The 13,101-nt window shown below is 31.7% G+C and overlaps 4 protein-coding genes across 4 annotated transcripts; 1 reads left to right on the top strand and 3 right to left on the bottom strand. All coding sequences in view use genetic code 12, as the record gives it.

The window, feature by feature from the left end:
• Positions 1-215: 215 nt before the first annotated feature.
• Positions 216-3,116, bottom strand: CAALFM_C202230CA (uncharacterized protein; the record flags this gene model as incomplete). The annotated part of the gene is made up of 1 exon (XM_717491.2): positions 216-3,116. One exon carries the CDS (start codon positions 3,114-3,116, stop codon positions 216-218), a length of 2,901 nt encoding a protein of 966 aa, XP_722584.2.
• Positions 3,117-5,505: 2,389 nt separating this feature from the next.
• Positions 5,506-7,314, bottom strand: HEX3 (SUMO-targeted ubiquitin ligase complex subunit; the record flags this gene model as incomplete). Its single annotated transcript, XM_717492.2, has 1 exon — positions 5,506-7,314. The coding sequence occupies one exon, from the start codon at positions 7,312-7,314 to the stop codon at positions 5,506-5,508; it is 1,809 nt and encodes a 602-aa protein (XP_722585.1).
• Positions 7,315-8,185: 871 nt separating this feature from the next.
• On the bottom strand, positions 8,186-9,484 carry OPI1 (transcriptional regulator; the record flags this gene model as incomplete). Its single annotated transcript, XM_717493.2, has 1 exon — positions 8,186-9,484. The coding sequence occupies one exon, from the start codon at positions 9,482-9,484 to the stop codon at positions 8,186-8,188; it is 1,299 nt and encodes a 432-aa protein (XP_722586.2).
• A 2,806-nt stretch (positions 9,485-12,290) lies between these two features.
• CAALFM_C202260WA (uncharacterized protein) lies at positions 12,291-13,088 on the top strand (the record flags this gene model as incomplete). The annotated part of the gene is made up of 1 exon (XM_717494.1): positions 12,291-13,088. The coding sequence occupies one exon, from the start codon at positions 12,291-12,293 to the stop codon at positions 13,086-13,088; it is 798 nt and encodes a 265-aa protein (XP_722587.1).
• Positions 13,089-13,101: the final 13 nt, after the last annotated feature.

Raw genomic sequence — 13,101 nt, forward strand, 5'->3', positions numbered from 1 at the left:
TTCACCTTGATTGAAATACCATATAATTAACGTGAAGAAATGAATTAGTAAAAAGAAACAAACAACCAGTAGTACAACACCAGTGAAACACCAAATTGGAAAACATCATCAAAAAAAGGAAAAAAAAATTTTGCCCATAAAACACAATTCTTATAAATTCTTATTCTTACAACACCTATTCTTCTTCTTCATCTTCTTCATCTTTTTCAGTTCTATCAGGCCCAAATATCATAAGGAACTTTTTTGACATTATATTTATTACCTTTTCTAGTATTTCTAGTCAATGGAGGAACAAACTTGACATCATTTTTATCTCTTCTTTTAAACATTGAAAATCCCGAAGTTGTAGTATCGGTAGAATAAACCGAAGTTAAATCATTAACTGAACCATATCTATGGCCATAAACCGAAGCTGGTTTTCTTGTTGTACTTGTTGCTGCTGATGAAGCAACACCACTTGATTCAACTTTCTTGATGATTGGTGGAATATGATGAATCGATGGTGTTGATGGTTGTGCACTGAATAATGGTACTGATTGACGAGTAGAATGTGAATGAGCATCAGAAGTAGTAGTAGTAGTAGTAGTAGCATAATTACTACCTTGAGATTCTGTTTTTGAATTGACTAAAGTGTTTGATGATGAACCAATTGATGGTTTTCTTGATGAATGAACTGATGTTGCTGGAGTTGAGTCAGCTAATTTTGATGATACTGATGATGATGATGATTTAGAACTAAAGATTGATGATAATCTGCTTCTTAATCCACCCTTCTTTCTAGAAGATCCTTTTGAACTAATACTAGAATTTCTAGACAGTTTGTTTTGAATACCATCTTTAATTGGTAATGGTGGTGGTACATCAAATGTATTTAATAAATCATATGCTGAATCATATGGAGTTGATCCATTAGTACCATTAAGCTTTGGTGAACATTTAGAAGAAGATACACCAGAAGTTTTAGTTGTGTTTGTGGTAGGAAGACAACCAAAACTAGAAACTGAAGCAGCTTTATTCATATAAATAGCTGGTGGTGCTGATAATGAATTCATTGAAGGTTTATTACTCATTCTTGGTGTAACTGGCATAGACATACAAACATTTTCTGGTTCATTATAACCTTGAGTTTGCATTTCCTTTTTCAACACAAATGATGATCTCATAAAACCCAATGATGCTCGACTAGTGGAATTAATTGAAGAAGTTGAAGCTGATGGACCTCTACCAAGAGAATACAATGAACTTTGTTGCTGTGGGGCATTTCTGAATCTTGATTTTGAAACTGGTGCAGTAAAATCAAAATCATTTCCACTACTAGCAGTTGACAAATTTCTTGAATGAGAACGAACACCAGCACCTTTGATAGCATAATGATCAGCATCAGCAGTACCAGATGATATAGATGATTTATAATCGGAATTATTCAATGATAATGATGAAGTTCTTGAATTAGTTTCACCATCTTCAGTTGAACCTTGACCACTTGATTTAGTAGTTGTCAATTTATTCTTAACAGCTTTAACGGGACTATTATTAGAGGATTCACCATCAGATTCATATTTAGATGAAGCATCATCATCTTCAACAATTGGTGCTAATCCTTTCAATCCAAATGATTGATAATCAAAAGTACCACCAGTTAATCCACCTCTAGATAATGATCTTTCCGGGACAGATTGTTTCGAGTCCTTATGGGTGGTTTCAGTAGCTGGAGATAATTTATTCATAAGCATTTCTTCTTCCTCTTGTTCATCAACTTCACTAGATTCAGGAGATGGAATCAATTTATGATTTAATTCTTTATTTCTTCTTCTTCTCATTCTTGGATCAAATGGGGCAGCATCAATAGAATCTTCTGATTTATTAGATATAGCATCTTCAGTTGTTTCTTCTTGATGTTCTTGTTGTTCTTCTGGATCTTGGAATTTCTTAAGCTTGTGTAATAATGAACCAACCGGATAACTTTCAGAAAATGATCCTCTTCTACTTGCTCTAGGAGTAGAAAATTCTTCATTATCAGTTTCAACATCTTCTAAACCTTGATCTTTTTGTTGTTGTTGTGAAACAAATTTTCCATTAGCAACAGCAGATAATCTTGGTGATTCAAATGGTGTGGTGGTAGTTTCAGTTTTAGAAAAAGTTGAACATGAACTTGAACTTGATAGTTTTGGTGTGGTTGGATTAGAAGAATTTTTTCTTCTTGGATCAAATGATAATCTTCTTGGTGTTTGAAAACCAGAATCAAAGTTATTGGTATTGTTATTGTTGTTGTTATTATTATTATCATCATCAGTTGAAGCCAAAATGTTTTTCAAACTTGAAGACATATTAGAATGAGTCTTTTGGAATGAAGGTGATTGTGGAATTGGAACATGAATTGGTGCTTTAGCAACATCGACTGATCTTCTAAAACCTTTATATTTATTATTTGAATTTAAATCAATTTCAATTGAATTAAATTTATCCAAAATTTGTTTTGGTTTAGAATTATCAAATCCAATAACTGGTGAAGCAGCAACAACTGGGGTAGTAGTAATAGTATCAAACTTTTCTTCTTCTACCTTTGGTTGTTCTTCTTTTTGTAATGGAGGAGAAGGAGTAGGTAATGTATCAATAGAAGGCATTCTTTCTCTTTGAATATTCAATGGTGGAATAGCATCTTCACTCAATGAACTAGATTCCGATACAATATCTTCTTCATATTGTAATAATGAATTAGCAACAAATACAAAAACTTTAATCCAAACCAATTCCAAGACACTTGTAAATTGACCAGATAATTCATCTCTAAAAGTTTGAATCAAAGCATTACCCATTGGTTCTAAATATTTACCAGCCATTGAAGAAAATCTTTGATTTTCATTAACAAATTGATATAAAAATTCATCAATCAATGAAGCATCATCAATATTATCAATGACAAAATTGAATAAATCACCAAATATATCACAATGATAACTAATTACTGAATCATTATTATTAAAAATTGAACGCAATTGTGGATCTAATTCAAATAAATTAACATATAAATCAGGATAAAAATCCACTTTATTTATTTTATTCCAAGAAGATTTTATTTGATTTAATTCAATTTGATTTAATGTTAATCCCGACATATTGTTTTATGTAGTATAAATAGGTACTTTTTTTTAAAAAGAAAAAAACAAAACAAAAATTGTTTTATTTATAAGATTGCTTGTATGTTTATAGGAAAGTAGTGGGTAATCCAGCTTTATATCTAGTATAATTAATTGTATCTTGTTTATCTTGTGAGATATTAAACAAGTTCACTAATGGGAGGGGGGTATAAATGTAGTGTGTTTATTTTTTTTAGGAAAGTGAATTAATCACAAAGGAAATTAATTTTTGACGAAAACGAATTGAAAGTATATAAATTGAAAAAGAAGTGAAAGTAAAATAAAGGAAAACAAATTTTTTTTAGGAAATTAGGAATCATTTATATATTTGTTATTATCAACAGTTATTAAGGAAATAATTGAAAGCTTATTGTGATAATTTTACTATTGTTGTACGCCAAAAAGAAGAATTTGATGAAAATTACAAAAGAGAAGAGAAGTTTAAAAATTCGACCGTCAAAGTTTTCTATTTGCAGTAATGTTTCTATTCTAGGAAGATTTGAACAATCACGTAGAACCTAATTTAGTGTTAAAGCATTTCACTATGAATTTGCAGTGGGTGGTTGTGGTTGTGGTTGTGGTTGTGAAAAAAAAAAAAAAAATCTAACTGTGAAAGGGCCAACAGCAAATCTCATTTCCTAATTAGGAAATGTAATTTTAAGTAGCTTTTTACCTGATTTGAATTTAGATTTTTCTTTCCTAAATGATTTCTACTATAATTCAAATAGCTCATCATCCATGGTTGGTTAATTGAAAGTAGCTTTACAAGTGATATTAGTTAATGCTCTAACAATAACTTACTTTCCATCGTATTCAATGTTTGTGAATTGTTATTGAAATAGAAGAAGATAAATCTTTGGGTGGGAAAATTGTGTGTGATGCGACAAAGAAACAAAAAAAGGGTTGCACGCATAAATGAAAGTCGTGTGAAGTGTCACATTTTTGTATATTTTCCTAATAGGGAAATTTACCTACTCAAGTAAAATTGGATTTGGTTAGAAATCACAAACCTTTTTAGTTATTTTATTACCACCTATAGGATAAAACTTATTAGGAATTTCAATCACTTGGTTAGCAATTTTCTAGAAATCTCCACAATTGTATAATAGTTGATTTTTTTTTTCCTATAAAACAGGAGGGAGGGGAGAGATTAGAACTATTTGAATTACTTTCAACAATTTAGGTAAAAAGATTTTGTAGTAGTTGAGGTATATATGTAATATTTCCAATATAGAACATTACGTTTTATCTTTTATCTTATCATTTATCATAAGGACCATTAGTTGATACTTTTAGAAGTTTCCCCTTTTTCTGTCTTGTTTGATTCAATTTGATATAATTTTTTTCTTTTTCAAAATTAGGCAACTCATAAAACTGTTTACGTATATTCATGTCAAATCTAAGATTCGAGAATAGAAACAGAAAGGAGAAGGAGTTCAACATCGGCTTATTATAATTGTACTGTGTTTTCCCCGCTATCATAACCATAATTGATATATCTATATATTGTACCAAAAAAAATTTTATACTATCTATAAATAGATACTGATTATTTCATTAGGAGGTTGTAAATAAGCCATTGTAAAACTGTAAAATCGTCAATTGTAAGATTCATCATTAAAAGAAATCTTTAATTTGCTTCTTGAACTCACACAAAACACGTAAAGAGTTTGAAAGAAGTTATGCAATTGAAATACAAATCTACAAGGTCGGGGTTTGTACAAGATATCACTTAGACCTTAGTTTGTTAGTTATACAGGAACAGTAAGAGGCAAATACCTACTCTATTCAACACTTTGAATGTCAATTATATATGTCTTACATGGATTTTATCATCTAAATTAATTTCTGATATCTTGTTATTTTTTTTGCAATCAATTTGTTAACGAAATTACTCTAAAATTAATCACAATTTATACATTTTTGATTTTTCCAACGCGTAAAATTAAATTAAACAAACACCTACGTTGACGACGACAGATGATGATGAAAACTCATCAATTATTATTAATAGKTYYTATTGTTAATGATTAAACTTATTCTATAATAACAAAGAATCTTTCTATTGTCAATATAAATATAAATATAAAAATGAAAAGAAATTAAGATCTTTTGTGCGTGTCTTTACGCCCTGATTTATTGTTTATTGTCACAGTGTAAAATGTTGTACACTCACTCACTCGCTCACTCGACCCACCACGACAATCACGTGCCGGAAATATCCAAGTCTCGTAATAAACATCCTCAGGTCTTGATAAAATGTTTAAAAGTAATAATCCAAATTCTTTAATAACTTCTAAAAAAAAATAATAACGAAACTGGAAATTACTGGTCTTTTTATCTATTGACTTATAAATATATATAATAACTAAAAATAAACTTCAGTAAAACTTTTACTCAGAAATTTCTTTTGACATTGTAATTCAGGACAAGTTGATGGTGCATAAAATTTTGGATTCAATATTGATATCTCAGCAGTACTACTGTTAGCATTACTGGTTTTCGATTTACGCAGTTTAGGTCGATTACCAATATTTTTAACACATCTACCACAAAATAAATGACCGCATTTAGCAACAAATATTCGTTTTGACAATTCAATATCAACTTCAGTAAATGGATAAACACAAAACCAAGGAGCTTGACAATTATAAGTTTCACAATATTTGGAAAATTTCTCATTATATCTGATATCACCTTTGAAATCATCGGGTGCACCTTCACCTAATACAATATTACATAATTCACATACTAAATTCTCATTTGATTTAATATTACTAGTATGTCTTTCATCTTGATTAGCAATTTTCTTTTCAATTTCATTTTTAGTCTTTTTATTATAATTTGTTTCTTGGGCAATTCTTCTATCAATCATTCGATTGGTATCATCTTCAATTCGTTGCATAATACTACGCTCTATAGCAGAATTAAATCCCCTAGGAGTATCAGAATCATCCATCAAATTATCAAGTGCAAATCCCACATCATGGAATGTATTTCCAAGGAACCGTAATTCATGAGGAACTCGATGGACAACAGCACCCAGAAAGGGAAGATTATGAAGAAACTGTGGGGAATCTGTATAACGAACTGGTTGACGTCTTTCTCTCCTAATTATATTCCCATCTCGACTCTCACTAAAAGTCGGTCCACCGTTTCCTCTCCGTAGTGCCTCTTCAGTAAAATGCACAGATCGTTGACGAGGAAGGGGAACTGCAACAGGCTGTGATGTTTCATTTTCAGTTAATTCCACATATGATCGTCTAGGAGTTCCAAATCCAAAACTATTTTCTCCTTGTCTGGATGAATTTTCTCTCTCTGCTCTTTCTGCTGCTTCTCTCATTGCAGCTAGTTCTGCTAGAGCACGACGGGCACTTTCTTGTAGTGCCTCATGATAGTTTTGTGGTCGTGGTTGTGATTCACCACCACCACCACCACCTTCTTCTCCTCCTCCTCCTGCAGAATTATCAAAGGTCACCCTTCTATCACGAAATTCCGATTGAGAAACTTGCATCCATGGTCGGTTCTCCATAAGAATTTGTCGAATTTGTTCTTGAGATGGTAATGGATATCGACGTTCCATATCCAATATTCTCCGTATTGCCCTCGCGATTGCTGGATTTAGGTTTCTTCTTGGAGCGTCTTCAACAATTGTATAATCATTATCCTCTCTAACAAATGGAATATCACCCACTGGTGTCAGTAGACGTCCATTATTTGGATCATATATATTTCGAACTCCTAATATTTGCAAATCATCGTCGTCCTCGTCCCTGTCCTCACCATTTCTGTTATTGTTGTTGTTGTTGTTGTTGGTGTTTGTGTTTGTGGGAACGCCACTGTGATTTAAATTCGACAGTGGAGTACTTAATGGAGTTGGATTTGCAGTGTTTACACTTACGATTTGCACGTCATTGTTTGCGTCACCGTTATTATCATCATCACGATAGTCTATATCACTTAAACTAGAGTCCTCCAGTTCTGTATCCAAATGAACGACGGTATTGGTTGATTGTAGTGGTGGCGCTGTTTCTTCGTCTGATAATATTTCTATAACTTGATCGTTACTTCCAGGGTTTGATGTTGCTTGTTGTGGGCTATTGTTGTTCCTAATTTCCGGTTCAATCTTCCTTCTTTTGAACCCAGGTTCCCGTGTAGGGTTATTGTCACTATTCATTATCAATAATAAATAGGGTCTGTATTAAATGTTTTATATTTTTTTAAAAAAAAATTGTTTTCTTAATAATAAACGAATAGAATTACTAAAGGAGGTGCTCCTTTTTTTTTTGCTCTGTCTGTCTCTCTCTTAATTTGATTTAGCTTTCCAATTTCTTTTTACACGCACGCACGCACGCACACACATTTACATTTCAGAACATTTACATTCACCTATAGAAGTTTATTAATTTTTTCTTAGTGTGAGGTTTCTTTTTTTATATACACGTTTTGTAACACGGCATGCTAGGTATATACTGCTACTTATGTTATATCTGTCTTTGCTAAAGTATAATAAGTATAGTTCACTTGTTAGATATTTCCGGACTTTAAAGATTTAAATAATTGTATAGAGATAAAAAGAAAAAAAACTATTCAAGTTGGACTACAAATGGTCAAGTTTTACTTATAATATTGTTAATACTTAAAACTACGCTAATAGCTTGTATTTTCTAGTTGAGTATGTAAAACCTACTTAGGAATAGACGGCAAGGGCGTCCAGTAGAGTATATATATATATATATATACCTGACCCTGATGGTATGATGGTACTTAGTAGTCAGACATTAAAGGAAGGATTAAGAGAGCCCTGTATAGAGTTGTTGGTTGTCTATACTACCTTACAAATATAGATCAATATATTATTGACATTTTTTCTGGAATAAGTTTACACTTTATTTCCAACTCATTTATTTCAAATCCAACCGTGTTAATTAAATAATCTTACATAAAATGATTTCCATTTGTGATATACGGAAAACAAAAAGCCAGCCGCACATCATAAATACAAACAACTTTCATAAACAAAATGAAACCACCACTCATATATACTACTACACACTACCATCTAGTTTCATTCGTTTAGTTTCAGCTGCTAAGTTTTCTTCTTCTCTTTCATCTTCTTGTTGCTTTTCTAGTCCTTCTGGCAGTTGCAGTTGCAGTTGTAATTTTTGTTCTTGTTCTTCATCTCCATTTACCCAATGCTCTACTTGATCCAATTTTTCAGTGAATATTTGTGTTAATTTACTAATCATCACAAGTGATTCTTTTGCAAATTTGAATATCACATCATCTTGTGAATTTGATGGTGGGCCCAGTTGTTGTTGTTGTTGTTGTTGTAATGATTGTGGTAAACTCATAATAATATCTCTTATGGCATTCTTTAATTCAAAATCTTGATTAGATTGAGATCCATTAGATGAAACGGGACTCAAACCATTAGTCACTGAAGTATCACCCAAAGATGAAGGACGGAAATTGGATATTAAATGTATGATTTTCTTAACTGTTCCAACGATTTCTGTTTTAGTCTTTTGTGTTGCTTGTTCAGTAGTATTAGTTGAATTCGAGTCATGTGATTTTTGAGCAATTAATTTCTCTCGTTCCTCTTTAACGGCAATTTCAGTTTCATCGATTTTCTCTTGAAGAAATTCAACTTTAGAACTGATATTAGTATTAGCTAATTTCAAAATATTAATACAAAATTGTAATCTTTTCTTGGTATCAATTGAAGAATATGAAGAAATATTGGTTGTTTGACTCGATGCACTGAATCTTCTTTTCTTTTGTAACAGATTCTTTCCATCGTGTTGAATTTTGTAATCACCAAAATTTGAATTTGTTGGGGTGATATCAGTTGAAGATACAGCTGAGGCTTGTCTTGTTTGATGTCTTGTGTTTAATTTGGCTTCAATATTATTGACAACGGGTATGGCTGCAGATTCAACTATACCAGCAGCATAATTGAAGGATGGATAATTTCTTTTCGACGTTTCATAGTATTTAACTGCATTCATCACTATTGGGTGTCTAGCAACCATAGAAACAGTAGATACAATTGGATGTCTTTGGTGTTGTGGGTGTATTGGGGGTAATATTACTGGTGATTGTGCATCATCCATGGCCACTGTATCAGCATCAGATGGAGGTGTGCCATTCCTTGTCAACAGGGTTAAAGTCTCTGCTGCAGAAACCAACTCCGGTGCCTGTCCTTGTACTTGTGCTTGTACTTGTTGATCTTGACCCTGCACTGAACCATTTAAACTCAGTTGATAATTAGAAGTGGGGAGGTTATCTGTTTTGGAATATGGAGGTGGTGGAAGCTGTTGATTTGATATTGAAGGTGCTGTCATATTTTATAGATAATTCTTTCTTAGTAATAATAATAATAATGGGATATATGAAAAAAAATAAGAACCAATAACTAAACTTTTAAGTAATGTGGTATAATAGATATATAAATGAAATTCGGTTTCCCCCTTTTTATATATTAAATGGTTCGGAGATTTTACTTCGTTTTCTTGTTTTTCTGTTGTTTTAAGTTTTTAGGAAAAAGAAAAAAAAAAACCAAAAATCAAAAAACGGGTAAATATTAAAATGCACGTGAATATTAAATGTGTAGTGTTGTAATTTGACGATTTAAATGAGAAAAAGTGTTTGACCCTTTTAACAGTGTTGAATTTGGAAATAGGTACCACACTAATTTTGTAGGAATATTCAAATAATTTAAAACAAAGAAATATAACAAGAGAAAGAGAAAATAAAAAAAGGAATTTACAAAATGTTGATAATGAAATGATACATCTAGATATATATATATATATGTGTGTAAGTGTGTGTGTGTGTATAAGTATGAATGATTACTATGATTAAATTTTTCATATGATTCAATAAAAAATTTGTTGGTGTGTTACGAGAGAAATTTGAGGTGGGCGAGTTGGTGGTGTCAGAATTAAGTATTGCGGTATGGATGTCATGTGCAACACCCAGAAGTGATATTCGAGAAACACAAAACAGAAAGATTATTTGCATGTGATTATTTCATGACACAAAAGTGTATTATATCAATCAACACTAAATCTTAATTTCATAATAGGTTTGGAGTTTGCAATCAATTTAATTTTGTATCAAACCATTTGTAACAACTAGATTCATCTCAACAAAATATATTATTCCAAATACTGCTACTACTATTATTACTACTACTATACAATTTGTTGAATATTACCTAGTAGAAGTTCAAGATAATAGAAAGTGGTGTGAGAACTTGTAATATTTTTCTTATCACCAGTGTCGGTTTAGAAACTAAAAAGTTTAGAATATCAAACTATAGATGTTAATACCCCTAATACCAAGGATGTTTTCCCGAGAATAATCTAGATAAAGACTAAATTTTAGTATGTTGAGTTCTGTTCTGTTCTTTTTTCTTTTTCAACTGTGAAAGTATTGGTTTAATTAACTACCAAACGTTCGATGTACTCTTACTTTAATCCTTTCMTTTTTTTTCTTTTTCCTTTCAAAATATTATTATGGCTTGCAGTGCTAATCACCATGTGATTGATATTTCAAGTTGGTTTCTTCAACAGGCGTTCAAAGAATCAAGTTGGGTATCAGATGATTGAATACTTTTACATAAGATTACTCTGAATCTCAAATCTCGAATATTGTTCACATGTTGGTGATTAGATTTGAATATTGTGGCGGATATTAAATTGTACTTGATTTTTTGTGTGTATCTTTTCTCAAAATGCATTTTTTAGATTTTTGATTTAGTTTTATAAGATTTGAGGAACAATGCTAATTACATACTCCAATTCTTTAAAGATCTCAAGTCCAAAATTTGGTTTCTTTGTGGTGTTAATTGTCCCCCCACACCACCACCCATTTACAATTTCATCGCAAATTCACACCAAAATCGACTTAAAATATAAATCCACATAATTCAATCTAGTTACCAAATTAGTTATTGGTTTTATAGAAATATGCCACTTTAAAATTCTACTATTAATTTGCCATTATTATTGTTTTCATAGAATAACGAATTATATAACACGTGCTAAGCAATTGAAACTCATGAAAAAAATAACCAACCCAATTGAAATTCTAGTACAAGACTTCAATACCCTTCCTTCTTCATACATTCATTTATATAAAACCTGATATTGCTTAACAAAAGACACAGAGTTTAAAGTATCAAAACCATGTGATTCATATTGATATAAAGTATTCGTTTATCTGTAATCAAAATAAGGTTTTTAATTGTTCTTTTCCTCTTCGTCGTCTATTGTTGCAGAGATCATTTCCAAAAAAATCATCTCCCAGCGATCTCGGATAAAATCAAAGTTCACAAACGAAATGGTCTAGGAATTCATCATAACCATTCGAAATTTTCAAAGTGCACCTTCTGTTATTATCATCTTTTTTTCTTTGTTTACCATTACCACAAATACTCCATTTTTACAAACTATTTCTTTTGTCTCGGGTTGTCGGTAATAATAATCTAATTCAATTTTGAACAGCCTTGTCACTCAAAAAATTGCTAAAAATGGGATGAGAGAGAACAATGCTGATCAAAGAAGATATTGATGTATTCCTAGGCTTAATTAATTAGTGCGAACTACTAATAATATGTGGTGCTCTAACTCTATATAGATTCGAAGCTAATTATCTGTATCTAATAATAGAGATTAATAGAATAACAATGATAAAGGATTCGTCGAACTTTCAATTATCTAAATTCCTATGTATCATCCTATAAAAACAGAGATACACTTTAGTACAATTTAATATACTATGGGAACTGGTGTACCTGTGACATTCAAGATAACTGTTTCCTGCATGCTGGCAGTCGAACAACATATTGTTGAGCAATATGTATATCCACATGCAGTGTACCTGGATGGGTATACGACCCAGGTGGCCTACATTTCCTTTGGCTGTATTCGGCTAGTCCATGAACAGTGAGGAAGTATATATCTACATACGTACTTGTAGTGGTTACCATAATATCAAGTGTTCTTCTATACATAGCCTTTCTGCAAATTACAATAGTTGTTGTTGTGCGAAAAAAAGTGTTTCCAACAAATAAAGCAAAAGAAAAACAAGATAGAACACAACACAACACAGCATAATACAAAACAATATATACTATCAACAGTCATGTCCGATAGCGAGAAAGAACTTACAGTTGAAGACACCAATGTCTCCGACACAGAATTGTCAAAGGAAGAAAGATTAGAAGCAGCACGTAAAAAATTTGAAGAATTGAAAAAGAAAAATAAGAAAAAGAAATCCAAAAAGTCAAAAAAGAGTGAAACCACTGAAATTGAAGACAGTGCTGAAGGAACACCTGCACCAGAAGACAAGCCAGAAGACAAATCAGAAGAAAAAGCAGAAGACAAGTCAGAAGATAAAGCAGAAGATAAAAAAGACAGTGATGTAAAAGAAGATACCAAGGAAGCAAAAGAGGAAATCACCGAAGAAACCAAGACCGAGAAAGAAGATCAACCAAAAGTCTCTGAAGAAGCAATTCCCGAGTCTCTGTCTCTGTCTCTAACATCAGAGCTTGAAAAACAAGTTGAAGAGTTGAAACAAACAATTGAACAACAAAAGTCAACCATTAAAAAATTACGTGATGAAAACACCGATTTGAAACTTTCCAAAATGGATTTAAATGATAAAATACTGTCATTGGAGTTGGAAAATAAAAACTTGAAAGCTTTGACTTCTTCAGCATCTTCTGTGCCCGGTGGATCACCTATAGCCACCTACAAAGAAACATTTAAACCTGCAAAACCAGTTTTTACAAAAAACGATTATGCCTCGTCTTCACAACAAAGCTTTAGTAAATCCAACGCAACTGAAGATTTCAGAGAGAAATTAATGGTTTGGAAAGGTTGGCAGGTTGATATGACCAATTGGAATGGAAGTGGAGCCACCCAAAAGGTTGCCTTATAACCCCGATCCTTGA

This window comes from Candida albicans, chromosome 2 (genome assembly GCF_000182965.3).
Source record: "Candida albicans SC5314 chromosome 2, complete sequence".
NCBI classification, from domain to species: domain Eukaryota; kingdom Fungi; phylum Ascomycota; class Pichiomycetes; order Serinales; family Debaryomycetaceae; genus Candida; species Candida albicans.